The sequence below is a fragment of the Clarias gariepinus genome, chromosome 6 (assembly GCF_024256425.1).
Source record: "Clarias gariepinus isolate MV-2021 ecotype Netherlands chromosome 6, CGAR_prim_01v2, whole genome shotgun sequence".
NCBI classification, from domain to species: Eukaryota; Metazoa; Chordata; class Actinopteri; order Siluriformes; family Clariidae; genus Clarias; species Clarias gariepinus.
In genome coordinates, this window is record NC_071105.1 from 11,542,065 (window position 1) to 11,568,967 (window position 26,903).

Here is a 26,903-nt window from a genome sequence, read left to right on the forward strand (position 1 = left end):
CTGTTGTTTTAGTCATAGCTAGCAAGAACTACATAGCTTCTGGCAAACAGCTAAATCCTAAATCCTTCCGTAACCCCATGATCAAGGGGACTACTTAGTGTGTGGTACCCTTGAAAGTGCACTTCCTTTTCATTTTATGCTATTTGGGAATCAACCCCTAAAAAAGTTCATTCTAATGTGAAGTAAGTAAAAAAATAAAGTAAATTTCAGATGTTTTTCAGGACTGTTTATCACATCCATGATTTATTCTCCATACCTTTGGGTTACATAGTACTGCTAAAAATTTTAAATCTACTTTTAACTCCATTGATCATATTAATGGTTGCTGTCGGTTGCCAGCTCTGCCAGACGCCATTAGTTAGTTCTACCAGTCACTGAAGGATGTGTTGGTCGAGCAAAATAACTGGTTAAATGAACATCATTATTTATTTATAATAAATGCCGTTTGTAGAATTATTGTATAAAAGCAATATCACACTTAAGGTGTGCTGCTGTACTGAATATCAGCACAGCTGTGCGATCCCCGGCACTTGGGCTGCTGATATTCAGTACAACAAAACTTCCTCTCGACATCTTGTGTGATATTGTGATAAGTTGGTGGGAATTTGCAAAGTGACTAACATGAATCTTAAGTAAAAAAAAAAAAAAAAAAGAAAAAAGTTAGGGAAAGAAACAAGAAAAAATAGGAAAAGTTGGCAAAACTTTAGCTATAGCAGTAAATCAACGAGACCTGAGAAGAGAGCTCTTGTGAAAGATGCAGAGGAGCAAAGAGGAAGAACAACAGGAGATATTTTCCATTTGGCAGTATGGAAAAGAGAGAAATCAATATCACTATGGATTAAATTGATGCCTGACATAACAGTTTATCTTTTAAAGTACCTCTTAAAGTATTAACACAGTGTGAAGGTAATTCTTTGCAGAAGAAGAAGCAGAAGTGGGGAAAGGGCCTAAATATAAGCAGGTATTTCATTTAACCATTTTGTTTGTACAGGAAAATGTAACAGTTCGAGTCAAGAATGTTGCTCTACATAATATATGTCTAATTGATGGTCTCTTGTGTGTACAATTCTGTAAAACAGAATGTAAATAGGCAAAATATTATTTATTATCAATTATAAAGTTGAGTCGCTTCAAGATGTCCAAAAAAATTTTTAACAGGAAGTACTGAAATACTAAGATCGACATGGGTATATCAAGGTGTTTAAATGAGATAACCTCAAACAGAATAAAGCATTATAAAATAAATAAATAGAGCTTTTTAAAATTGAGTTAATTTTATTAAAGAGAACGAAACTGAGAACAGGAAATATATTTATTATTCCCTATTGTTGAAAGGGGTTTACATTATCAACTGCAATTTGGTAACCCCTTTTACACAGAGAAACCCACCAAAGCGCAGGGAAAACATGCAAACCGCGGAGGTGCAAGGCCAAAGAGCTAACCACAATGCCATCATGCTGGCAATTTAATTAATTAAATATATATTTTTAAATTGTTTAAATGAAACACAACCTACAATATTAGGGTGTACAACTTTATTACTTAGCTGTACTGTGGAACGTTGGATTGCATAATTCATTCCAAACGGTTGCTTGTACATCAAAGCGAATTTCCCCTATAAGAAATTATGGAAAATCTGACGATATGTTCCACAACCCCAAAACATTCATATAAAAATAATTAATACAAAATATGAAGTAAAAATAAGACTTTTAATTATTCTGCACTTTACCTTTGAAAAAAAATTGTGGCTGTAGTGATTGAGACCAGAGAGAAAAAAAGAGGAGGAAGGGGGGCTACTGTGTCGGACGATTTTCACACACATGCACACACGCCACTGCTTCCAACAGAGCCATAAAACACCTTTGAATCTTGTATCAGAAAGAGGAGGAGGAAAATGGCTACTGTGTAGGATGACTTTCACACAAATACACACCACTTTTCAGACAGTTTTTTACTTAAATAGGCGTGTTTGCACACAATTACAAAATAAAAAATGCTTTATGCGCACACGTGTGGTCACAGTGTTATAGTAAACAGAATATGCGCACTGGATGTTGACTATGCGAGTGACGCATGCTCACCAAGACTGAGCATGGGAAAGACAATACTGCTTGTATTTCAAGACCTCGCTCATTTACAGAGTTGAAAATTATTTAAAATTTTTTGCTTGTCTGGCGAAACACTAACAGACCAAGGTATTTGCAATCCAAGGTTCCAAGAGGAAATTCTTTAGCATGTTCAATTCCACAAATCAGAAATAATGGCACAATGGTATAACACACGAATACATGGAAAACATTTTAAGTGATAATAATTATCTTTCGTAGCTGAAATTAATAATTTCACACATTTTTTGCAAATATGTATTATCATCAAACCTTTAGATGCTGCACTTAGGGAACTGTGTGAAAGGGTTCAGACTCTGTCAGCCAGTGTGTATATTTTCATGAGTTTTTTTTTTTTTACCCTTCTGATATTTAAAAAAAAAAAAATACAGGCCCAAGTCAATATCCTAGTTCATGGGATCAGGAACGATTTGTTTTCTTTTCTTTTAAATAGTAACACTGGTGGTCCATTTTAACAGCATTTATTCTGGGCCACTGGGGATCATGTTGTCTCAACAGATGGGATACAAATTACTCCATTTGTTCAGTGTAAGTAGCTACATTGCTTGGTTTTGTCTTCAGGAAATATTTTTCTTTTTGGCTTCAGATCATCAGTGAAAGATTTAGCACTTTCAGCAGAGAGATGATCAGACCCAGAATCTGGCCTTTTCTGGTGCTGATTAAATCAAAACACAGTGGCTGATACAGTGAAGACAGCGCCCTCTCCTGCACAATACCTACCAACAACATCTCCAGTGCACTAAGGTGATACGTAGGTGCACAAAAATGGTTATAATGGAAAAAAAAATTATTAAGAGGGGTGTCCAAGTTAAACCTGTCAATTTCTGATGAATACAAAAGGTGTAAAACCGGCTAACATTTACAGATGATTTCAAGCATGGTATCGTAAAACATTTAAATGGTGCAAAATCTTTAAAAAGGCCGTACTTCTGAGTGTTGATTCATCCTGGCTGAGGTGCTTGGATGGCCCCCTTGAAAAGCCCCTTGTACAACCAAAACAACTAAAAAAAAAAAAAAAAAAATGTCCAGAGATCTAGGAGATGACCTGCTCAGCAAGATCAAGTGTCTGAAATAGATTTTATTTAAAGGTTTGCTGTAAATTTATGGGCATCAAAAGGGTCTGCAAACAACATTTTGCTAATTTTGGTTAATTATGAATTCAATAAACTTTAATTCAAGACACAAATAATTAAATTAACTGTTAAAAACATTATTACTTTTACATATGCTCTGTTACATTGTTAAAATTAGTATTTAAGATAGTATTTCATTTATTAATGAACTAATTAATATTTAAGGGAACTACACAAAATATTGCCCTTTTCAGGGATTTAGCGTTATAAAAGTTCTACATCATAATCTTTTAGTAAAAGTATGGACATGTTACTGATAAGGACTAACACTGTATTGAATGCTGTGAATGTAGACATTTATAATTATTTTTATTTATATTAAACTGAATCCAGTAACTGCAAATACAGGATTGTAAATGACAACAAGAGAAAAGCTGCATTTTACTGTTTAATGGTTTTTATCCTTACAAAAGAGGTAACACTGCAGATGTTCCTACAGACGCCATTAAAAAAAAAATCTGAAAACAGTGTTTCATATAGTCATCTATATATTGAAAAGTAGACGTAATAATATTAATATTTTTAATAAAACAATAGCACAAATTACAATACAAAACTGTAATAAAAGTGGATCAAAAAAAGTGACATTTTATGCAAATAACACCGAACAATCAGGTAACAGAAACAAAATCAGCTGAAAGTTTCATTCTACTGTACGTCCAACACTTACAATAAGTGCTAATTGTTTTATGCTTTATAAAATACATTAAAAAAGCAGGAAGCAGTTTTATTTCCTTCAAGGAAAAGTACTATAAAATAAGTTACAGTACAGTGAATTTGTCTAAACTGACTTTGTTCCCGTCTTCCAGCCTCATATAAGCACAGACGATTTCAGAAGTACATTGTACAGAAGTAAAGATCATCTCTTCTCTTATAAAAGATCCGATTCCCCTAAAACAGGAAGGGAAACCAGTATTCTGGATGTCAATAATTATATAAAAACATTGTACAATCACACACACACACACACACACAGAGGTGTGTGCACTTATGCGTGCATACACAGTGTTACATCTACACCCACATGCAAACACGCACACCTTTTTTGCAGCTGATTGTTGAAATTTGCATAATTTTGCTCTTTGTGCTGAAATAACTATATGGTTGCTCTAATTACTTCATGGGCTTGGATACAAAAAATTAAAATAAAATAAAATAAACACAAATACTTCATATCTTATAATATGGCGTCCAGGAGAGGGGGGTTCACACGTCATCAGCTGACAGTGGTGGGATGTTGAACCTTGGTCTAGTGAAGAAAGCCATCTTCTCTCTGTTAGAGTAAAGGACATTATGAGAATGAAGAAGCAGAGCTAAAGAGCGATGCAGAACATGACACAGTAAAGGCGGGCATGTCTGCTTTTCAAATCATGCAAATAAAGCAATCTTTATCCCTTTCTGCTCCACTCACTTGTGGTATGCCTCAGGGATCAATATTAGGCCCCATTCTTTTCTCTTCTCACAATTTTTTTTATGGTTAACTCTTAGAAAATATGGTCTTCTTGACCACTGCTATGTGGATGAGCAACAGATTTCTCGTCCAATTAAATTGAGATTTACAGTTTAAATCACACCTGGTATCAATTCTTAATTTAAATAAAAATAAAACAGAAGTGGAACATTTATATAATGAAACATTTGAGGACACACGGGACGAAGTTTAAAGCAGAGGTTTGCACCATGTTTAACAGCTTGAGGACATCAGTTGACAGTGTGGGGGCATTCACCACCCCAGGTACACCAACCCTAGCAAAGTCAGGAGAAATGTTGTATTTTGCCAGATGAGGCAAACATGGTCATATTTCTGCGAAAGAATTTCTGACCTTTAAAGCTGGTTTGTTGCATACCAAGAGTACCAACTACTTTGCTGTTATTGGTGTCAAACTAATGTAGTTTTTTTTTTTTTTTTTTAAATCTACTTATTAAGTATCTATGTATACTTTAAATGTATTGTGTATATTATATATATATATAAAATACATACACACACAAAAGTTTGGGGTCACTTTCTAACTCCATGATTGTTCCTGATTTTTATTTCTTTCTACATTGTAAAGAAATGCTGAAGGCGTCCAAAAAATGCATTAATCTTCTTTGAACAGTTAATGGTGAGATGTTTCTGCTACTTCGGCTCTGTAAAGACTTTATAACGCCTCTAATCTGAGGTGCTGTTAATTGGTCATTTTTCAGGCTGATAACTCTAAATGAACTTCTTGTCTGCGGCAGAGGTAGGTTTTGGTCTCGCCCTCCTGGGATGGCCTTCATGAGAGACAGTTTCATTATGGTGCTTGACGGATTTTGCAAATGCACTTGACAATACTGTTCTTACAAGACGTATTACTAAAAGGCTGACCTCCGTGTCTTAAAATAACAACTAACTGTTGTTTTTGTTGTTCTGTAATTACCTAATTCCATATGTGTTATTTTATAGTTTTGAAATCCCCATCATTGTTGTAGAATGTAGAAAATAAATCACTAAACAAAAACAAAGAAATTTGCAAGTGACCCCAAACTTTTGAACGGTAGTGTATGTATGTAAATATATAAATATAAAATATAGATTTTATTTTTTTACGTTTATATATATATATATTTTTTAAATAAAAGTCAATTCTTTAAATGTTATCCATCATTATTTGAGAGTCTTTTTTATTTACAAGTATCAGGTCAAGCACCACTTAAGCACCGGTACCATTTTAAAAATATTGATTTGGAGCCAGTTTAAAAAAAATTATACCCAACCCCAATCCTAGCATCCTAAAATTGCCTTCCAATTCTTTTTAAAAGTTGATTTGAAGGTTCTTACCCCATTTATAAGACTTGTATAATTTGGCCTACTGTACCACCAATGGTTTACTGATTTGTTGCAGCTCTCCTCTTTAATTCGCATGTTTAAATCATATAACCAGATCCTTTTACTGTACAAGTACAAAAGACCAAATATAAAAATAGAGATAATTGAGCTTTTGCTGTGGCTGTTCCGACGTTGCAGAACAGGTTTCCTTTCATCCTAAGGTCAGCAACAAATTTGGATATTTTTAAGTATTTGTACAAATGAAGACTCTCTGGCTTTTAATCAAAGTGGATATTGAGAAATGGGCATCTCTCGTGCATGTTTTACATTGCAGTAAATGGAACCATTTTGGTGAAGCATTCTCTTAATAATACTTTTCAGAAGGTGCCTCATAAATACATCTTGATTTGACTTGATTTGATCTCAGCATCACAATCCATCACTGATGCAGGATATGAACGGAATTTGAATAAGGCTATAACTCAGGATGATTTACACCACAGCATTGAGGAATTTTTTTTATCTGACTGGCCAGATGGTGTTGATTAAAGTAATGAATGACATTTTTTTGTATTTGCATTGAACAAAAAAAAATCTATATCTGTATATCAGCACAGTCTGGAGTGTTTTTTTTTTTGGTTCCTCAACAATTAAAAATGTGTTAATTTATTGATGAATGACATGTTGCACATTTTACACAGTTTAGTAAGAAAACAGCGATATCTGGACTGATAACACTTACAACCCAGTTAAATAAATGTCTCCTAAGAGAAAACTTAATTACATCAATAATTATAATAAACAATCTGTTAAACAACCAGTATGTTATTTTTACCATAATAACTCATTCTTATATAGCAAACGTATCCGATAAAATATTTTTTAAAATAAAAATGTCAAGTTGTTGCTGATACAAATAGTTGTGAACTGTTCTACAAGGGGATTATTAGTTACATTTAGGCATTTGGCAGACGCTCTTCTCCAGAGCGACTTACATTTTTATCTCATTATACACCTGAGCAGTTGAGGGTTAAGGGCCTTGCTTAAGGGCCCAACAGTGGCAACTCGGTGATTGTGGGGTTTGAACCTGGGATCTTCCGAACCATAGTCCAGTGCCTTAACCACTGAGCTACCCCTGACCCCCCCCTTACTAACTTAGTTAGTAAGTTACTGTCACTTTGTAACAGTCGAGTTGTAACTTGTAACAGGGTTGGTGATCATAGCTAGTGCATAACAAAGGGTTATTATAAAGTATCTCAGTTTATATTAAATGGAAAAAATAAGACTATCATTAAAAAAAAAAAAGATCTGTATATCAAATTGTACAGTACAAATGTGCCTGTATCAAGTTATTTAGGATTGAAATCCCGACTGCTACCTGACTAAAGATTAAAAATTCTAGACAGGGTATCACCAGGTCTGATTTAAATCAGTGAATCGTTACACCCTTTTTAATCAGATGAGAAAATGCACACAAGACATTTTTAATTCAAGCCAATGTACAGAGATATTGACATGCGGTATGGAGCTGGAGGCCGTACCTGAAAGTGTGCACGGGGAGCGGCTCTTTGTGGCTCTGGCCCCTCATCTGCAGCACTTCTTTGGAGGCCTTTCGCAACCTCCTCTCAGCTGCCTCCTCCTGCCTCTGCTCCTGTCTGCTCTGCATTGCCTGAGAGAGAAAGAAGCGGAAAATGCTAACTGTAATTCAGGAACACAAGTTTTTGTTTGTCACATATACTGTACATTCCTACTTAGTGAAATTCTTTATTCGCTTATCTCACGCTGTTTTGAGTCTCAACTCGGTAGAGCTGAGGGTTAAACGGCCGACCCTCTGATCAGTAACTCAAAGCAATAACCCGCTGAGCCCTTGAAGAATACTTTCATGAATTAAATACCAAACTTCCTCAACATTAGAGTCCTGCAAACATTAATTAAATGATTTAAAATCTAGTTTTCCCATAAACATAATATACTCTTCTAGATGGTACATTAGTACATAATTACTTTATGTCCATAGGTTGTAGAGAGCAGTTTTAGCACCTTGTTTGTATTTGTTCAACATCAACCAAACCAAAATAGCTAACCTTTTAATACTGCGCTCGACTAAAGCTACTGTACTTACAACTTGGAAAAAACAAGGAAAATACCATTCTTTTCTGAATTAGGAATACTTTAGTCATGAAGGTGTCCTGAATGCCAGGTTCAGCATCCGAGCCTACATAGATGATCATACTGTCAACATTAAACAAACTCTAACTTCACTACTTTAAATGAGTTTGCACTGAGACTGTATTTAGTATTAGTATTATTTAGTTTAGCAGTATGTAGTGTAGATCTATCTACGTAACATACTAGTTGGTTATATAATAATAACACTGGCCATATGTTTCACTGTTGAAAGTACAACACAAAAGACATCATGAATTTATTACTAACGTTGGCTAACTGGCTTGTTGCTAACGGAACATGCTTTTATAAAGGACAATCTTGGACATTATGTCATTTTTAAGTTCAAAGTTTGCATTTCTGAGCAACATCATTAGTTAAAACGTTCTTAAACCTTTTAGAGACACGAAAATTTGATGGACTGTTATATTATGGCTCCCCACTTTCCACCAGCCACAAGTTTGTCTTTTTAATTTATTGAAGGTACACATGTGAGTTCCGTGTTTACATGCATTAGGTATAACACTGATCTGTTATGTCTGTTGCATTGCTGTGATGATATATTTAGGTGTGCATTACTTGTCTGTGGGCCTCTCGCAGGAGGTTGCGGAAGCGTTCGTCCCTCAGGGCCCAGTGAGGCACATCCACTGGACCACGGACACTCTGAGGCCCCTGAACGCTCTGACTTGGCTCCTCCAACCTCATCTTCAGCTCTCTCAGAGCATTCAGCTCCTCGCTCAGCTGCCTCTGCCTCGTGCGGCACGCCTGGAGGTCCAGCTCCAGATCCAGAGAGGTACGGGTGGGCTGCTCAGCCAGGGAGGAACGGTGAGGCTGCTGCAAGTCAACCACACACAAATTATATATACAAATCTTTTTCTCGAAAGCCTCTGCTTTGATGTACGAAAAAATAAAATTTTTACATATTTAAAATTGTAATAAAAAAAAAAAAATCCTTAAAAAATTAAAATAATCCTTAAAAATCAACTGATCACTAACTGATCCCACAAACAATCACTTCCCAACACCACTGGCACATTACAGCAACTCGGCTGGGAGTTATTGCCATGTCCCCCATACAACCCTAAACTCACTCCAAGGTGCATTGTTTGGGCCATTAAAGGAGTTCCTGGGAGGCCAGTGTTTCAGACATGAAATAGGCAGTCTGATCATGGCTCTGGTGTACAGGGACAACTTTCACCATGATAGTATCCAAGTCCTAGTGGGCCAGGGGTAGCTCAATGGTTAAGTCATTGGACTACGGGTTCAAATCCCACAACCACCAAGTTGCCACTGTTGGGCCCTTGAGCAAGGCCCTTAACCCTCAACTGCTCAGATGTATAATGAGATAAAAATTTAAGTCACTCTGGATAAGAGCGTCTGCCAAATGCCTAAATGGACTAGTGAAATGCTGGGATAAGTGCATTAGTGTAGCAGGGGATTATATAGAGAAATAAAATAGTTTTAATCCATCATAAGTCGAAGTTCAACTCATACATATGTAATGGAAATTCATTAAACCTAATGCTTTTCATGATGGATAAAATTTTATTTCTTCTATTTTATTACTGCCAAATTAGCATTTAAAAAAAAAAAAAAAAAAAAAATAGGCAGCAGAATTACACAAATAAAGCGCATCAAAGTGCATAAACCATCCTTTCGCCTATACAACAACATCATGGTGTCTTTTCAGAATGATTCTTTTGCTCACCTGTTTGTATCTTAGTGTTCTCCTCTCTAGAGTGTTTCTGATAAAGGGGGACTTCTTTGGTAGTGTGGAGCTGTCACTGTCACTGCGGTAAAGCTGGGAGAGAGAGAAAATAAGCACCAAGAGGTTTGCAAGAGTATGGTTTTTAAAGTGTATTTGAGTATGTGTGTATGTGTGTGCACAAATGCATGTTTGTCTGTTTCACACTCACCCTGCAGACATACTGGCTGCGGGCTCCAGGTGAGAATGTGTGTGAGCGTGACAGAGTGCTGGTGCGCAGGAAAGGGGGGCCGTGTCCATATCGCCCTGGTCTCTCCTTAGGCTGCATTCGCATTAGCTCTGTGTTAGTTGCCTTGTCAACCTAAGGGTGTATAAAGTATGTGTGTGTGTTACACAGAAACAACAAAACCATGTAGCCAACGGAAATATCAGGACTGAGCGATGTTCACACCAAAGCCATTTATTATGTCATATAATTTGTTTTTATTCCCATTCTTTTTTTTTTTAAGGACAATTTTGTAATTTTCTAAAGACAAACGCGGGTCTTGTGTAATTTCCCTGGCACGTTCCAAACCTTTTAAAATGTTAAATAAATAAGTAACTTTCCAGCTTTTTTAACTGCCTTAATTGGAAGGAAAACAGTACAAAGTTCTTTGTACACAAGTATGAAAGTCTGTTACCTTTACAAAGAGAGACCTGTCTGAATGCGGGACACAGCGCCCCCCGGTGGCTATACACAAGCCCTCGGCACAAAGACCCTCATGACATGGGGAGACAAATGCTGTGCTGTTGCTGCAGCCACTGTCCACTGATTCAGCCTGCCAGCTCCTAACACACACAGAGACGGAGACATAAAGACACCGAGGTGCACAAAATCAGTCTTTTAAAACTATGTTACGGTACTAAAAGTGATATCATAAGCATATGTTGTGTGAACAGGATGTACCTCTCAGACACAGCCTCCCCCTGCTCTTCCTTCCTCTCCAGCTCCTCCTCACTCAGATCCAGCTCTCTCTTCCCCTCGTTCATCTGAGAAGCTACCGACACCTACAGACAAACAAGATGAGACCTCTTGGAAAAAAATCTATGCATGGCTCGAGCTAAGGTTTCTCACAGATCTATGTCCTTACCTGTGGTCTGTTATGCTCTTCATCTTCCTCCTCTTCCTCATCCACGCTGTGTCCGGGTTGGCACAGACTCCTAGGCTCGGTGCGGTGGTTCTCCTGCTGGAGCAGCTGCACACGGTGCCACTGAAACATCATCTCTGTGCTGCCCGCACAATCCGCCAGTGGCACCTGGACTGAGCCCTGTCACATATACACATGCAAAATGCAATTAAACACCAATATAAAGTTTACTATCACAAAGGTCAGACTATTAAACCAAGCAAAAGACAAGTTTATAAAAATGATCATTTATTTCTAATATTGGTTGAAGTTGTTTAGATCAGCAACTGTGTCTGTATTCTCAGCTCACCAGTAGCTCATCATGCCCGAGGGGTCCGAGGGCACAGAGCTGCAAGTGTAGGGCATGGGAGATGGCACCCCCTGCTGGCAGCAGGATCTGGAAAACCTCGTTAAAGCTGAGATTTGAGCGCGGCTCCTGTGCCTTGCAGCAGTAGTATGTGCACGGCCGACTGGAGTCCATGGGCAGCACGTGCACTTTCACAAAGCTAAAAACCAATAAAAAAAAACAGCTAGAGTCAATCATGGGCAACTTTTAAACATGCCTCCTGCATTCGGACTACACAAGTACATGTTTAAATAAAAGCAAACTTACACTTTATAGCCGTCTCTTACAGCGGCCTTGCTTAGATTTCTCAGTTGGAGAACATGAAGCAGCAGAGACATAGAACTAGAATCATACCTGCAAAAATAAACCCAGAATCGCCCGGTCAAAATAATAATAAATGTCAATTGTCCAGTCTCTTTAATTAAATGAGTATAAAACACACTGCCTGGCCAAAACAAACAAAAAAGTCACCATTTCAGGAGGGATGCATCAAAAAAAAAGAAAAAATAATAGGAAGGTATGAAATTACTGGAACTGGTTTAAGAACCTTTCAATACATTATCAAAACCTGAAGGGACAGGGGTGAACCTAAATGTGAAAAAAAATTACATAGATCATTTAAACACAGTTGCACGGTTAAAAATAAATACATAAATAAATAAATCTAACCCCCTAAAAAAACCTTAACCAGCTAAGATTAATAATGAAAGTAAGATCATCTGCACGCACACACACACACACACACACACACACACACACACACAATGTAATGAGAATTCAATGAATTGGGATCAAACAGCTAATAATAATTTTTTGACTAATCAGGGGGAAAAGGCTTGAATATTTTAGGGAGTATAACGATTGGACTTTGGAGCAATAAAAAAGGTCATGTGGTCTGATCCTGTAAGTCTAGACTGACTGTATTTCAGAGCGTTGCATGTGTCAGGGTAAGTATGCGTCACCATGCATAGTCACTACTGTACAAGCCTCTGGAGGCAGTGTTATGATCTGGGGTTGCTTTTGGTGGTCAGGTCTAGACTCAGCAACGTTATGTGGCAATAAAATGAAGTCAGCTGACGACCTGAATGTACTAAATGACCAGGTTACCACAATTTTTCTTCCCTGATGACACAGGCTTATTCCAGGACTCAAATTGTGAAAGAGTGGTTCTGAGAGCATGATAAAGCATTTTCACACATGAACTGGCCACCACACTGTGTACTGTAATCAAAGCAAACAGTGACCGGATGAAATCTGGGTGTGATTTTGTTTTTTTTGGCCAGCATGTTGTGGAGGATCAAAACAAAAATCATTAGGTGAAAGTGTTGAACTGGAAAAAGGAAAAAAAAGCAGTAAGGAAAAATACTAAGGAATTAATCAATTACTACATTATTTAATACTACAAAGTAGTCAAAAAAAAAAAAAAAAGATAACTGATGTAATTGATGCTTTTAATTTTATTATAAGGAAGAGTAAAAAAAAAAAAAATCAAGATTATTTTAACTTGATGCATACCTTTAAGGTTTTCATTTGAATAATTTTCAGTATATATATTATTTCAAATACCTCCACATGGAATTCCATATAAGCAAGATGTTTTTATATTTAAATGTAAAACCATAATATACCGTATACTCTGCAATATGATCAGGATTTTAGATTTTAAAATGGTGAAACCAAATACGCAGTGGGTAGGAAAATGACAATTTATTACAATGCTTTTTTTTTTTTTTTTTTTTACTTTTGTGCAAAACTTTAATTTCAAAAGTATTTTTAGTACGGAAAGTCAAATTACATCTAACTGTATTTTTAAACAAACCAGGAAGAATTATGTTTATATAACTGAAAATATTTGAAAAATCCATGTTGTAAACAGCGGGTCATTTTATCAAAATTATTTTACAGCGAAAATGATCCCTAGGAGCAAAAACATGTCTGTGGGATGAGTGGTGAACTACAAAGAAAATGAGAGAGATAGAGAGAGAGATAAAGAAAGAAAGGGTGAAATAGACATGCTTACAGGAGTCCCAGCTGGACCTGAGGGGATTCTGGAGTGCTGATTGCATCTCGGCTAAGCACGACCTCGTCTGTCTCCTCTGTCCTGCTGGGAAAAACCATTTTGCGCATTTTTTACAAACATGTCAACAGGAAAAAATACAATGACGACAACAGACAACCATTTAAACAAGAAACAAAAATATTCCAAACTGATGTACATGAAAAACATATGAAGAGTGCATTCAGTAAACTACAGTTTGGAAACAGGGTATAGGAGTATGGTATATTAATTTGAGAAATGTATGCATGGCATGAACAAGGTTTCTCTTGCCTTCTTACATCCGAAATTATTCAATAAATCCATTATAGAGTGAATTCGCAGATTGTTAGAATGCTGGTAAATCTAAATAAATAAAAGTCTGAATAGTATTAACAAATGTAGACCAACAATCTCCATGGATTTCGGTGTGAAAATATCATGAAGGACCAACTCTGTCTGTGGTTCATGTTCTTCTAGATGGCATACAAAACGTATGCTTGGCCAAAATTCTTCCGTGCGCATTTAAGAAATTCTTTTTACTAAGTGCGTGTGTGATGTACGTGTGCATTTCTTTATTAAAATGCCATTTTAACCTTCTGCTCCAGGCCTCAAACACCCCGCTGTCTGTGGCCAATACGTCTTCGTTCATGCCGGCAGAGATACGACGAGCCCTGCGGCGACCGCTCCGCTTCACGCTGTTGGAGCGTAGAGTCACTCCTGCAACATCACCGAAAAAAGACACAAAGGCGCAAAGCACAACATTAGGCATTTAATAGTTTACCATGAACTATAGTTTTCTGCTCAGAAAGGTGTGTAAACTTTTACGTTCAAATATATAATCATTTATATATAATGTATATCTCAACAAAATTAAACCTTCTAAAATGAGACGGCAAATGAAAAGTGAGGATTTCCTAATTTTATTCTGATGTCATCCCATACCTGCAGAGCTATACAGGCCCTGAACACCAGCATCTCGACTCCCCTTGCCCTCCAGTAAGTGAGCTGTCGTAGAGCCTCCCGTGTCTCCTTCTCCAGGAAGAGCGGCTAGTTGCTGGGTTTGAGTGTGGGTTTGACCCCGAAGGCCCTCTAGCACCAGGCCTCGGCCGGCTAGCTCCATGTACTCCTCAGTCATTTGTGTCAAGGGGCAGTCCGGAGGGCCCGAGTGGTACGGCGTGTCCATGGGAGAACTGGGGGGAGAGAGGGAGGAGAGAGAAGAGCGCGACGAAAGGGAGGTGAGAGACTGCGGAGCCTCGTGGATCCGTTTGGGCCCCATCACAGATGAGACGTCTCTGCAGGAAGGCTCAACAGGCATGGGGTAGCGCCAGGTGGACTCAGGAATGTCCAGACAGGCCTCCTGGCGCTCGTATTGAGGCATGCCGTAGATGTCGGTAAAGCTTAATGAGCTCAGGGAGCCACGGCTGGATGCTAATGAACCCCGACTTGAGGCCAGAGAACCACGGCTGCTGCTGGAGGACACGGTCAGGGTGCTGGCCGAGAGACTGGGAAGAGAGACAAGAGAGAATATAAGCTTATTTTTGACAACATGAACAAATTAAAAACCTTAACATAGGACAAAGTGACAATTGTTTGGGTTATGGTAGCATGTGTGATGCTGGTACATGTATGGAACCTGTCGCAGTGGACTTTTCAACACTGCATACTATTATTAGACTGGTTATAGAGATGAAAGCATCCTTAAGTCCAAGATCATTGTAGACTGCATTATATACAGTATGTAAGTATATAAGATACCTCTTAAGCTGGGAGTGGAGATAGGTTGTGATGCGGGTCGCCTCCTCCAACTGTCTCAGTAACACATTCCTCTTCTCTTGCTGCAGTATCCTACACACACAAACACACAAGCGCTAAGACTAAATGCAGTCCAAGTGAACTGGTCCCAGTTTGGTTTAGACTGGTCTTAAACCATGTCTTACATGGAAAAACAAGTTTATTGGCTTATTAACTACAAATTTTGCCATTACATGATAAAAATAAATATACATTACTACTAATCATCTGTGACGTGTATTATCTAATGGATATGAACGTAGTGTTAAATGACATTTTAGTATTGAAAAAACCCTTTCATGGACACTTTACTGGCGCCACAATATCATAAGCAGCAAATCAGCGTTGCCTTATGGTTTCTCTTTTCGCTCCTGCTAAGGCAATGAGGGTGCCTTTATTTACACAAAAGCATCTACACTAGACCACCATGGCTGAGTGATTGTGCTGCACAACAATGCCTCCAGGATGATGGTTCGGAATGCAATATCACATGTTTACTGCTTTTCTGTGTCTTCTTGCTGATGATATCTCTCATCATGGAGGCTCCGGGATTTATTCTAAAAGCCAGCAGTTATCCCAGATGCAACCCAACAAACCGGAACATGCATATAACTGCAGTCTCATCTCAAAACTCATCACCTTACTTGGTTAGTATTTGGATGCTGACCTTTGATTGGCCCCCTGGCTCTGTGCACTCTGGGCTTTCTGCACCTCCTCCTCCAGCCGATGTCTCTCCTCCTCAAGCTGGACCAGCACTTCCTGGGGGTGATGCTGCTCACTGAGAAGGGTGAGCTCCTGCAGGAGTGCTTCCTTTTCCTTCAGCAGCTGCAGACAGTCACGATCCCGATCGGCCTCGGCACGTCCCGACCAGCTTTCACTGTCCAACTTGGCCAACTGGTGCTGAATACTGGACACCCTGAAAGGAAGATGATGGTTATAGTGAGGATATGCAGATATGTTTAATTCTAAAGAGGAATGTTGTAATCTTTCATGGGTTTAGTAGATGGTTAACAGTTCCAGCTCTGCATATTTCCATGGCAGGGATCTGCAGAGCATAATTAAGGGTATATACAGAAAAGCGAAGCTCTAGATGTGCCATGATAAACAGAGAAATTTAAAATTAAGCTAATAAGGTGGTTTTCCATTTCTTCCTCGGTACAAAGAGTCTTCATTAATAGATTCGGTCATTCACTCATTCATCTTCATTTAGTGCATTGGGCAGAGGCGGCCTTTAACGGTTAAGGCTCTGCGATACTGATCGGGGATCCAGGTGTATCTGAAGCCATTCCCAGAGACAGAAATTACAATCCTGATTGAGACAGGAGTCCATCACAGGGCACACACATTCGCCATAGCCAATTCACCTTCATCCACCATTTAGGGAGATGTGAGAACAGATCATTTGAAACTCTACGCCAGCAGTAAACCATACACTGTGAAGAGATTGTGGAGCTGTGAGGTGGCAATGATTCCTGACAAATTCTTATTTTGTAGCAATTTCCCCATATATTATACTGTAGATTTGATAAACAAAAAAAAAGCTAAAACATTCATCCATCATGTTCACAAATATAGATTAGTCCATAGATCAAGAGTTTCAAACTCTTTGAAATTTTGTTTTCCCTTTCTATAAAACTAAATTGAGCATGACACTTGAGCATGGCTTTGGTGATGCTTCTGGAGTCAAACCTAAAAAATTAAATAAGATAAGAATCGAGATAAAACTGTATAGCAGATAACTCGGTTCTAAAAAGTCCAAAAAAACAGGTCCACATCATTAAGGTGAGACACGCCGTCTGTCAGTTCGGATTCTATAACTCCTGTCTGCTAACAGCATGTAGTAGAACAAGCATGAGCCATCGGTGGATCCTGAAATGTGTGTTTTGGTTTTCAGAAGGCATGACTCAGTCAGAGAGCATGCAAGTTTCCACACGTTTTCCCTGTGCACTCATTTTTCCATAGCTAGCGTACGCCGTCACTATGGCAACAAGCGACTCATAAGGAAGGTCCACTTGGTGTCTGTGCAATAAATGCAGCAGTCCTGCATTGTCTCTAGTGCTATTTTAATGGTCATGTACAGGATGCACAGGAGGATAAAATACATTGAGGTGTTAACAATCGTTTTTGGGTCAAACCTATAAACATTAAATCAGTATCGGCGCTGGGCACGAGGCGGAATGAATCTAAATGACCCTTAATGAGAGCAGTGTGAACATGACTGGGAAAACTCATCTGCCCTCGGCAAGTCTACGTTTCACAGAAAAACCAGACAGAGCCAGACAGAGTCACACAGCTGATAAAGCGTGTGATCACCAGACTCTCCGCCCAGAAAAGATTAATCTTCAAAAACTCTTCTGTTGGAGGCAGATGAGAGCTTTAACACAGAGATGGTGCAAATAAAAACAAACATTCTTACACAACACACTGGACTTCTAGCCCTCATTTTAAATGGAGACATACAACAAAATGTTCACTGGCAAATTAAACTAGACAAAATGTACTAAGATTAATACATTTTATTGGGTAAAAATATCCATTATTCTCCTGGTGCCTTGTGGAAAGTTGGACTTACTTTTTCTTGGCCTCTTCATACTGCCAGGTGAGCCTGACTCTGTCAACTAATGGGGACGATTCCTGGGAATCAAAGTGGAAAAACAAGTTCGTCAATGACAGTAATAATCCTGCTGTGAACTGTGAAAAAAAAAAATATATATATATAATAATAATAATAATAATCTGGTGTCTCAGAGTCGATGTATGCAGTAAATTATTTGAATCATGTAAAGATGCATTGCATTTACAGAGCTAAATATTGAGCAGAGGACGCATTTCTTGGTTTGCTTTAAGGGGAACGATTTTGTAAGCGCAAACGTGTCTGGTGCAGCTGAAAAAGCAGATTCTAATCTTTAATTAAACATAACTGAATCTCCAGTCAATTAGATTTGGGGCAACGAGAGCGTGCAGTTGTGCTTTTTATAGAATTGCGAGCAAAAAAAATAGACTTTTAGATGCATGCTTTCAGTCTGTTTGTGTTTTAAAAACAAAACTCCTACTGTGTGAAATATAGAAACTGAATTGGTGTAGTCAAGTACACTACACAGAATATGCTGCATCATTTTCTCTAGTCTTACTGGTCAGAATTAATTAATTTCCTACAAAATATGGCTTAAATAGCCGGTTTATATTAATATTCTTGTTCTCATATTTTTTACTAGCAATTCACTTAGTGCTTTGGAATAATTCTCTACTGGTAAGACAGGTTTTTGACTTTGACTTGGGTGGACCTACTGTATATTACTGTACATAAAACTGTTGTTTCCATCGTGCTGACTGAAGTGTCTGTAGGTTTGTGGTAAACAGTTCTCAGGTGATTACTCAACAGAAGTCACCCTTAAGGTGTGAATTGTGGGCAGGGCTTAACAAGATATATCGAAGGAGTCTCCACTATAGACACTATATTTCAATGTCTGTAGCAGTTAGAAGCAGATTTCCTGCATAATCTTGTGAGGAATTGACTGTTTTCTCAGTAGTAAGAATGCGGACATCATTCCTGACTAGGCTGTGGACGTAGGATGTGCCTCAACCCTCTCTCTGTTGTAGCTTTTAATTTATCAAGACACATTCTTTCACAAAGCAGAGGTCTAAGAACTCTGAGAAACCCTTATCTACTCTTTACTGTTGTCTCACACTCAAACACGGATGTAAAGAAAACAGATTTTATTTCAGCCCTAGCTGCCTACTACTTTTGATTTTCTAACTGAGAACTAGGTATGAGCACAAAACTTATCTAAACTCACTGCTCCATCTTCTGCCTATACGTCAAGAGAAACCGGCAGAGGTGGAAGTTCAGGCCTGCTGTTGTCTAGGATATGGTCTTTGACACCTCTCCCATGTCTCCTTTCAACACTTCATTATTGGAATTCCGTGGTGTTAAGGCAACCTCTCCAATCAACATTCACATCATTATCTGTAGCTCTCCTGGGCCCCTAGGAGACTTTCTTTAATGAAATAGACACATTTCTTAGTCTTTTTCCTTCTAACAAAACTTCTTGAAGTTCTTTGAGACTTCTCAGACAACCTCCAATCCTCTTCCTCTTCTTAATTCATTCTTACTAAGACTTATCACCTACCCTCCCACACAAGACATGGAATTCCATGGATCATCACCTTCCTTCCTTCACCATGAAATCCACTTTTCTCATCTATCCGCAAAAACCTCCACTCCATCTCCCCTTCTTCTACGTCTTCTCATAAGACCCTGGCTCCTTTTCTCCTTGACTATTGGAGATTTCCTTCCCATTTCATTATCCATGGACCTCCTATAATCTCGGTCTTCTAAACCAAAGACGATGTCTTGCCCTGCTCATTGCCTATGGGATGTACTGCGATGCGATCAAAAGTTCTCTCTTATCTTCTTACTAAATTCTCTTGTGAAGTAACTTTTACTAAAACTGCATTCTACCAGGGAAAAACATTTAATTTTCAGCTCATGATCCTTGCAAGCTCCACATCATCTCTTCACTACTCAGCCCATGGGCTCCTCCCGCTCACTTCTCTCTGACTGCTGTCAACTTTGCCACCTTTTATGGTGGGAAGACCTGCTAGACCTTTACTCCCACCCCAATGGTACAATTTCAGGACTCCCCTTCTTAATCACTAGTCATCCACCGCTTTTCATCACTAGTCTGATTCATGCAGACTATTCTTGGTCTTCTTTTTTTCCCTACACTACCATCCGTTACGTGGATGACACTCAACTCCCTCTCGCTTAAATCCTTCTCTCATTTCCTCCCTCATGTTTGCGCTCCGATCACAGAATGTCTGGCACACATCTTATCTTGAATGGCAGCTCATCAACTGAAACGTAATCTCAGCAAAACCGAACTGGTGTTCGTCCCATGCGATTCATCCCATCATCAGAATCTTATGATCTCCCTGGACAAATCTCAGATTACACCTTCAGTCAATGCCCACAACTTTGGGATATCCCTGGACACTCAGCTGTCCTTACATATGCATGTCAATTTCGTCTTTGTAACATCAGAAGAATTTGTCCATTTCTCTCCACACAGACCAATCAGGTGCTTGTTCAATCCCTTGTTATTTTGAGACTGGACTACTGCAGCTCACTCCTGGCAGGTCTGCCTCTGTGCGCCATTCGACCTCTGCAGCTGATTCAGAATGCAGCTGCGTGACTTGTTTTCAACCTTCCTCAGTTCTCCCACTCTATTCCGCTAGCTTCCTGCAGCTGCCTGCATCAGATTCCAAACATTGATGCTTGCCTACGAAGCCAAAAATGGCCCAGTACCAACTTACCTCAACACACTCCTCGCACCCTGCAATTCACTAATTCCCTAAGATCCTCCAGGACTGCTTGACTCCTTCAGCATCTCTCAAGGAATCGAGAAACCATATCGAGGAATACGGGAATCTAGACTGTTTTCTGTTCTGGGGCCCAGGAGGTAGATAGAACTTCCTTTAGATGTGTGTACAGCTGAGTCACTCGCAGCTTTTAAACAATGTCTAAAGAACTCGGTTTCTTAGGCATGTGGGTTAAAAGGCATTAATCACTGGCATATTGCAGGGGTATAGAAGGAAGAAAACAGGACAGGTTATTATAGGAAACAACAGCTTTGAGCAGGAACACATCACATAAACAACATTAATTAGTTTCCTATAACAGCACACTATTTCTTACATACAGACCACCGTGTCAGTGCCAAAAAATTTTTTTTTTTTGCTTTCTAATTTTACTGTACTGTATAACACTTTCCAGGCTCTTTCAATTTATTATTTTTTTACATCACTGACCTCTCCAATCAGGTCAGTCTGACAGCCGGCGTCGGTGTACTGATGCCCACTGACTGAGTCACCCGGAGCCATGGAGCTGGTGGCCACCTCATTCACAGAGTCACTGATAGAAAGGTTGTGAAAATTCCCCGTTAGCTTCGCCAGGCTCTGCACAAGACAGAAAGAGGAGAGGTGAATAAAAAAAAAAATGTCATACATTATTTTAAAGTAATCATGGATATTCATTACGGTCAAGTAAGAGGCAAGGCAACTAAAGTAAATGGTAGACCTCTGTCTGTATATAAAGCTTTAATTTATTACACCAGCTGTCTAGGAGATTGTTTTTGTAAATCCGTGTATTGATGGGAAATCAATCATTGCGTTGTAGTTGTACATTTGTTTGTAAATAGACTTGCACTAAATTGCATCACTCCTCTACTAAACAGTGGGGAATCCCTGCTGCACCTGAACAAACCATTATTGTTACGGGGTAAACATTATGTCATGGTCTGGAGGTGTGAACCAGCCTGAAATCACTGGGGTAAAACATGTTGGAACAGCATTGCAAGTAGGTGATGGGTAATGCAACAGACTTTCCACTTTGTTCAGGAGATGCAAATCCAGTCATTTAGATTTAATACTATGAAACAAGTTCACAAATTCATTAAATGTGTTCAAGATGACAGCACAAGTCTCTCAAGCCTGACTTGAACTCCTTTGGCCCATCAACGTATTCAGAACATATTTAAAAATTAATTAATGGGCCTTCGAGTGGCGCGGTGATAAAGCGCTCGCCCTATCATACGGAGATCGCTGGTTCGAATCCCGGGTGATGCTGTTTTCCTCTCACAGTGGAGGCACAGAGAGAGCTGATTGGCCGAGCTCTCTCAGAGGGGAGGGATGAGAGGTACTCGCGCTCCCACATTAATCACGGCTCTACAGCCAATCAGGGGCGTCTCTGAGCTTGCGCACGTGGAAGGAGCGGCTAGCGCTTTTAGCCCTAATGGTGCGTGAGCAAGCAGTTTGAAAAGACGCGGTCGGCAGGCGTCACGCGGTTCGGAGGAAACACGTGATAGTCCTCGGCCCTCCTGGCCGAGTGGTTGTAGTAGCTTAATGTGGGAGCCCCCTAGTGACGAGGAGGAATTGGCTACGACTAATATTGGGGAGAAAAAAAAAATTTAATTAATGATTAAGACGGGTAAAACATTTTAAATGGCATAAATGGCGTTGAAAGGTGTTTAATTCTATATTAAATAAAAAAATCTTGATATTTTGGTCCAAAAAAATGTCAATAGGTTACAGAAAAGCACAAAACCTAGCCAAAAAAAATAAAAATTTAAACTATCAGAAATCTTCATGAGTCTATATTTTTCTGCATATCAGAACATGACTAGCTCTTATATTTTATGATACGATAACACTTGTCCAATGTTGAATCCTAAGTCCAGATTTCCTAATAAAACTTCCCAATATCTTATAAGGCACAGCAAGAATTTCCTTTAATGTCCTCCCTTATTAAGCAGTAGTAAAAAAGACAACCTATTTAGAAAGTTTAAAGTGTACTTTATACTATAAGATGGGGAGAAATATTAACCACATGGGGGCAGTATTAAGCATGCTATGAAAAAAAAAAATGCTGTAAAGAGAAAACCCTTGAAGCACGAAATGTGCCTCAATAGAAAATTGACATTTTAATACTACCAAAAAAAGCAAAAAAGATAAACTCTCCTAACCCTACTAAGGTCCAGATCCTTTTTGAAGTTAATGCTTATGTTGCAAGCTCATGTACGACTCTTCTGTTTTAGGACACAACATTTGGTACACGTTAAATCCTAATTAATTCAGATTGCTAATAAGAGCAAAGAACAAGCTTAGATGAAAATCTAAAAAATAGGGAAGAGTTTCCCAGCACCAATCCCTCAAAACATAAAATCAAAATTTCTCTCCAGTCTTTATTCATCATATTGGGATTCTCTTTAGCCATACATGCAAGAAAAGTTCAGGAGAACCCAATTATATCTCAAGTCCTGCCTCACCTCCTCCAACCCTAAGGCCAGCAATCAAGAACACAGGCTTAGCTCCCTCCCTAACATACGCATGTTCAAATACTTTATGATGTCAGGTCCGCGTTATCTCTCATCTTATTTTGATTCATACACATTTACATCTCATACAAACTTAAATAATTCTTTTGATTGTGTAAAGCTGCTTTGCCACAATGTCTATTGTTAAAAGCGCTATACAAATAAAATTGAATTGAATAGTGGTTACAGCACACCTAAATGTGCATGGGGTATTTTGTGAGAGTGTAAGATAAGAAAAGAGTGGATGGAAGAGTTAGAACAGCAGCTCACCTGGATGAGGTCCTGCCTCTCCTTCTCGCCCGAGCTGATGGCCTTCTTTATGCTGCGTAGCTCGTTAAAGATGGCCTGTGCTTCGTCCAGTTTGTAATTTGTCTGACTGCTGGACATTTTCCGATCAATTCTGCAACAAAACCAGGATGATTCGTGAACATCTAAACAACTCCCACCTATTTATTTCCAGCAAAATGACTGAGACATCCTGGAAACTATAATAAAAAAATAAATAAAAGTACATCAGTACAGTTTCCCCAGAAAGAGGCACAGGGTTGTGAAAGACTTTAAAGACCTTAAGGACTCAGTTGGATAAAACATTTAACCCACTATTAACGCTGAAATTATATATATATATATATATATATATATATATATATATATATATATATATAAATTTTTTTACTTTTTTCATTGAGTGAACCAATTGTTTCTCTCTTGCGATACCCTGATACTTAACCTGTGAAAAGCATGACATTATTTACTGTACCAAGACATCTATATTACTCTCACACGCACACAGCACTAAAACTTACACGAACTAAACAAGAATAGAAAAACAGAAAACATGTCTGTAACGCTGCGTGGTTAAAGACGTGATTTGGCCGTGCATCTGGGTTATGCTTGAAATGTTGAGCAGAGAAACAAAATGGCATTCCATAATGTACCGTCATGTATGCTACACTTTTTCAACACCTGTAGTGCATTTGACACACTTGGACATATTCAAGTTATGGCAAATTTTGAGACCCAGCTTTAGTTTCTCTGCTTTTCCCCTTCTTTAAACAATGTAGTTATTTCAATGACGATGGTGAACATACCAACATCTGGCTCTGTTTAATTCCAGGTTCAGAAAAAGAAACAAGAATAATGGAAAAAGCAGAAAAAAATTTCAGCTAAAGACATCATCAGGAAACGTCACTGACAACTAAAAACACATGATCACTTCCAGAAATGCTGACTTGGAGAGCTCGGTCCAGATCCACCGAATGTGCCAACACGATGATCGTGATTTTTTTGGCTTTTATTTTACCAATCTTGACTGAACATGCTATTAGAAAGCATGGGAAAAAAACTGAGGGTTAGATCAGTAACTGCGTTCAAGTGATTGATTTTAGTTGTTGTTTGTTTTAATTATCATTTGATTCATCATAACACTGTGCTACACATTATTTAAACAGCCAAAATACACACGATTATTTCCTCAGCAAGTAAAATTTCCTTGTACAAGATTTGGCAGAGCCATCAGAACACTTAACCCTAGAATCCTGTTTATTTTTTTTTCTTTCTTTCAGGTATTTAAAGCCAATAATCAGCCTTCTTTAAATAACCACCATGCTAAAGAGAAAAGAAAGGGATCAGTTGAGAACAATCATGGATAAACTCGTCTTCCCCATCAGCCGCTTTCTGGCCGTGTTCCCAAGCTCTTGCCACGTGCTCCTTCCTGTAGCCACCTTCCTCCAACATCAGGTACTCACACTGCCTCCGCCTCCTCCTCCTCAATGCTCCTTACACAAGCAGGCCTTTGTTCCCCCTCAAACCTGCAGCTTTCATGGGCAGCCCTGCCCAGTCTGCTCCACATCTCCATTAGCCCAACACTGAGCACCCCACCCTCAACACACACACACATGCGCATAGTTCTGCGCTACCACACCACACTAGCTCCCACATGGAGGAATGCCCCTGTACTTTATTCCTTCCATAAAATTTAGTCATGTAAAATTTGTCTTGGTACTGTGCTAGACATTCATGTATATAATTGCTGTGCATGAAAAAAGAAAGACAATAGGGTGAAGTGAATTAACTTCCAATAAATACATAATGTCCACAAAAGTTTTTTTAACTCATGTTTTTACTTAGGCGCTATACGCTATGTTTTTTTTTAGGCTTTAGAGCCATTTTCTACAGATTAGAGTGAACACATTAATTTAAATTATAATCCATGCCTTTCAACTAATCAGGTACAAGAATTCAACAGCGCTGTGATGTAAACAAGGGACAACCTCCGGTTCTCGAAAAAAGAACCCAACACCCACGAAAAAAAAGAACCCAAGTGCCACAACGTGCAATTCTTTAAATGGCCACTGGGGGCTGGCTCTAAAAGCGAGTCAATCCATGTTAAAATGCCAACTACCGTATACTACAGAAAGAAATATTTGCAGCCTAGCCTACTATGAAAAAAAAAAAGTATATAGCTAGACTTTCTAGTCATGATGTGAATTTTGAAGTAACTCCTCAGTTAAAATTATATTTAGCCATAAGATAATGCATAATTAAATGCAAGGCAAATTTGAGTGGTGGCTACATTGCAAGGGTCAAACTCCTTGCTGTCTCTTAGCATCACTTTAGCTAGCTGGAGTCATTGTAGTTTAAATTAACAGAAGAAATGTATGAGTTGACGTAGGCGACGAGTAGGGAATAGCAGTTTAATCAAATGCGTTTTAAAATTAAGAAAAGCTAAGGTTGGTTAAAATACTGAACCCTAGTATTTTAGCTGAGCTAAAGCTAAGTTTTGTTAGATAGCCTCCCAGCAACAGACACTGTCCGTTCCTTCTTGTTATTAGCTCAGGTTTGAATTAACTGTGGTTTAAGTCAAGTCAGCTCCTGCCAAGATGGTGATGACCAGAGCTCCTACAGTAGAGTTTTAAAACCGCTGTTCAAAAAAACCTATGGGTGACGTCACGGAGGGATTGTCCAGTTCTTTTAATAAGAGTCTATGAGTATAAGATTATTATATTCTGCATGTTTAATTACCTTTAACGTTTCCAACCAGAGACAATGCAGGAAACTATTGACCTTAAAATTCGGTTTTTATGATTTTTAAGACATATAACCATATAATGATCCCTAATAAAGTTCAGGCTTGTGATAGATCAAATACACAACCTGGGAACGCTGGCCGCCCCCATAAGAACCCGCGCTAAATCAGAGTAGAGGTCGGAAATGCTCTTCACGCCGTCTAGGCACTTCTGACTCAACAGTGATTCTGCTGCTTTTGCTGTCATGCGGATGCTCTGGTTAAGCCAGCCGCCTCATTAGAGGCCTGACTTACAAGCCCAGACATTCTCATTAGGACAGAAATAAGCCTGTCTGTCACATTAGGCTCAAACCACAGCTGGGGGGAAAAACTGTATAGTGTCTGAGACGTGATTAGACATACAAATGTACAAGGTCATTCTCCTCCTTTTGTTACTGTGAATAACGTTGCTTGATATAAGTTTGGATTAAACGTATTCAATTCAAACAACAAATTAGTAGTAGTAGATAGTAAGTATACATATCTTACTGAACAACACCCTGGGCCTTCTACTTTAGTGTCACTAAATGTTATAGACAAGTTACCTCCTGTTATTAATTATCATATAACAGCAAGTTAGAAAGACAAAAAAAAAAAAAATCCAAACTGGAACCTCTGCTCTAAAGACGTCCCCCTGGGGGAAAACTGACTGGAAGTTCTGACACTGGTGACTGGATGTCTCATTATATGAAGC

At 38.7% G+C, this 26,903-nt stretch overlaps 1 protein-coding gene across 3 annotated transcripts in view; it reads right to left on the minus strand.

The window, feature by feature from the left end:
* Positions 1 to 3,637: 3,637 nt before the first annotated feature.
* The window catches only part of wwc3 (WWC family member 3), a 57,562-nt gene continuing 34,296 nt past the window's right edge, over positions 3,638 to 26,903 (minus strand). The window contains exons 6-23 of one of the 3 annotated variants that reach the window (XM_053498687.1): positions 23,413 to 23,542; positions 21,080 to 21,226; positions 17,841 to 17,902; positions 15,936 to 16,184; positions 15,233 to 15,322; positions 14,420 to 14,979; positions 14,071 to 14,194; positions 13,460 to 13,540; positions 11,707 to 11,793; positions 11,404 to 11,599; positions 11,058 to 11,234; positions 10,874 to 10,974; positions 10,608 to 10,755; positions 10,139 to 10,288; positions 9,931 to 10,023; positions 8,802 to 9,056; positions 7,598 to 7,725; positions 3,638 to 4,535 (exon numbers count right to left, since the gene is read on the minus strand). In XM_053498687.1, coding sequence (XP_053354662.1) covers positions 4,469 to 4,535; positions 7,598 to 7,725; positions 8,802 to 9,056; positions 9,931 to 10,023; positions 10,139 to 10,288; positions 10,608 to 10,755; positions 10,874 to 10,974; positions 11,058 to 11,234; positions 11,404 to 11,599; positions 11,707 to 11,793; positions 13,460 to 13,540; positions 14,071 to 14,194; positions 14,420 to 14,979; positions 15,233 to 15,322; positions 15,936 to 16,184; positions 17,841 to 17,902; positions 21,080 to 21,226; positions 23,413 to 23,542 — 2,845 coding nt within the window. In that variant the 3' untranslated portion in view covers positions 3,638 to 4,468. Of the gene's footprint in view, positions 4,536 to 7,597; positions 7,726 to 8,801; positions 9,057 to 9,930; positions 10,024 to 10,138; positions 10,289 to 10,607; positions 10,756 to 10,873; positions 10,975 to 11,057; positions 11,235 to 11,403; positions 11,600 to 11,706; positions 11,794 to 13,459; positions 13,544 to 14,070; positions 14,195 to 14,419; positions 14,980 to 15,232; positions 15,323 to 15,935; positions 16,185 to 17,840; positions 17,903 to 21,079; positions 21,227 to 23,412; positions 23,543 to 26,903 lie in introns of all 3 variants that reach the window. The other 2 variants (XM_053498688.1, XM_053498686.1) reach the window with 2 other exon arrangements.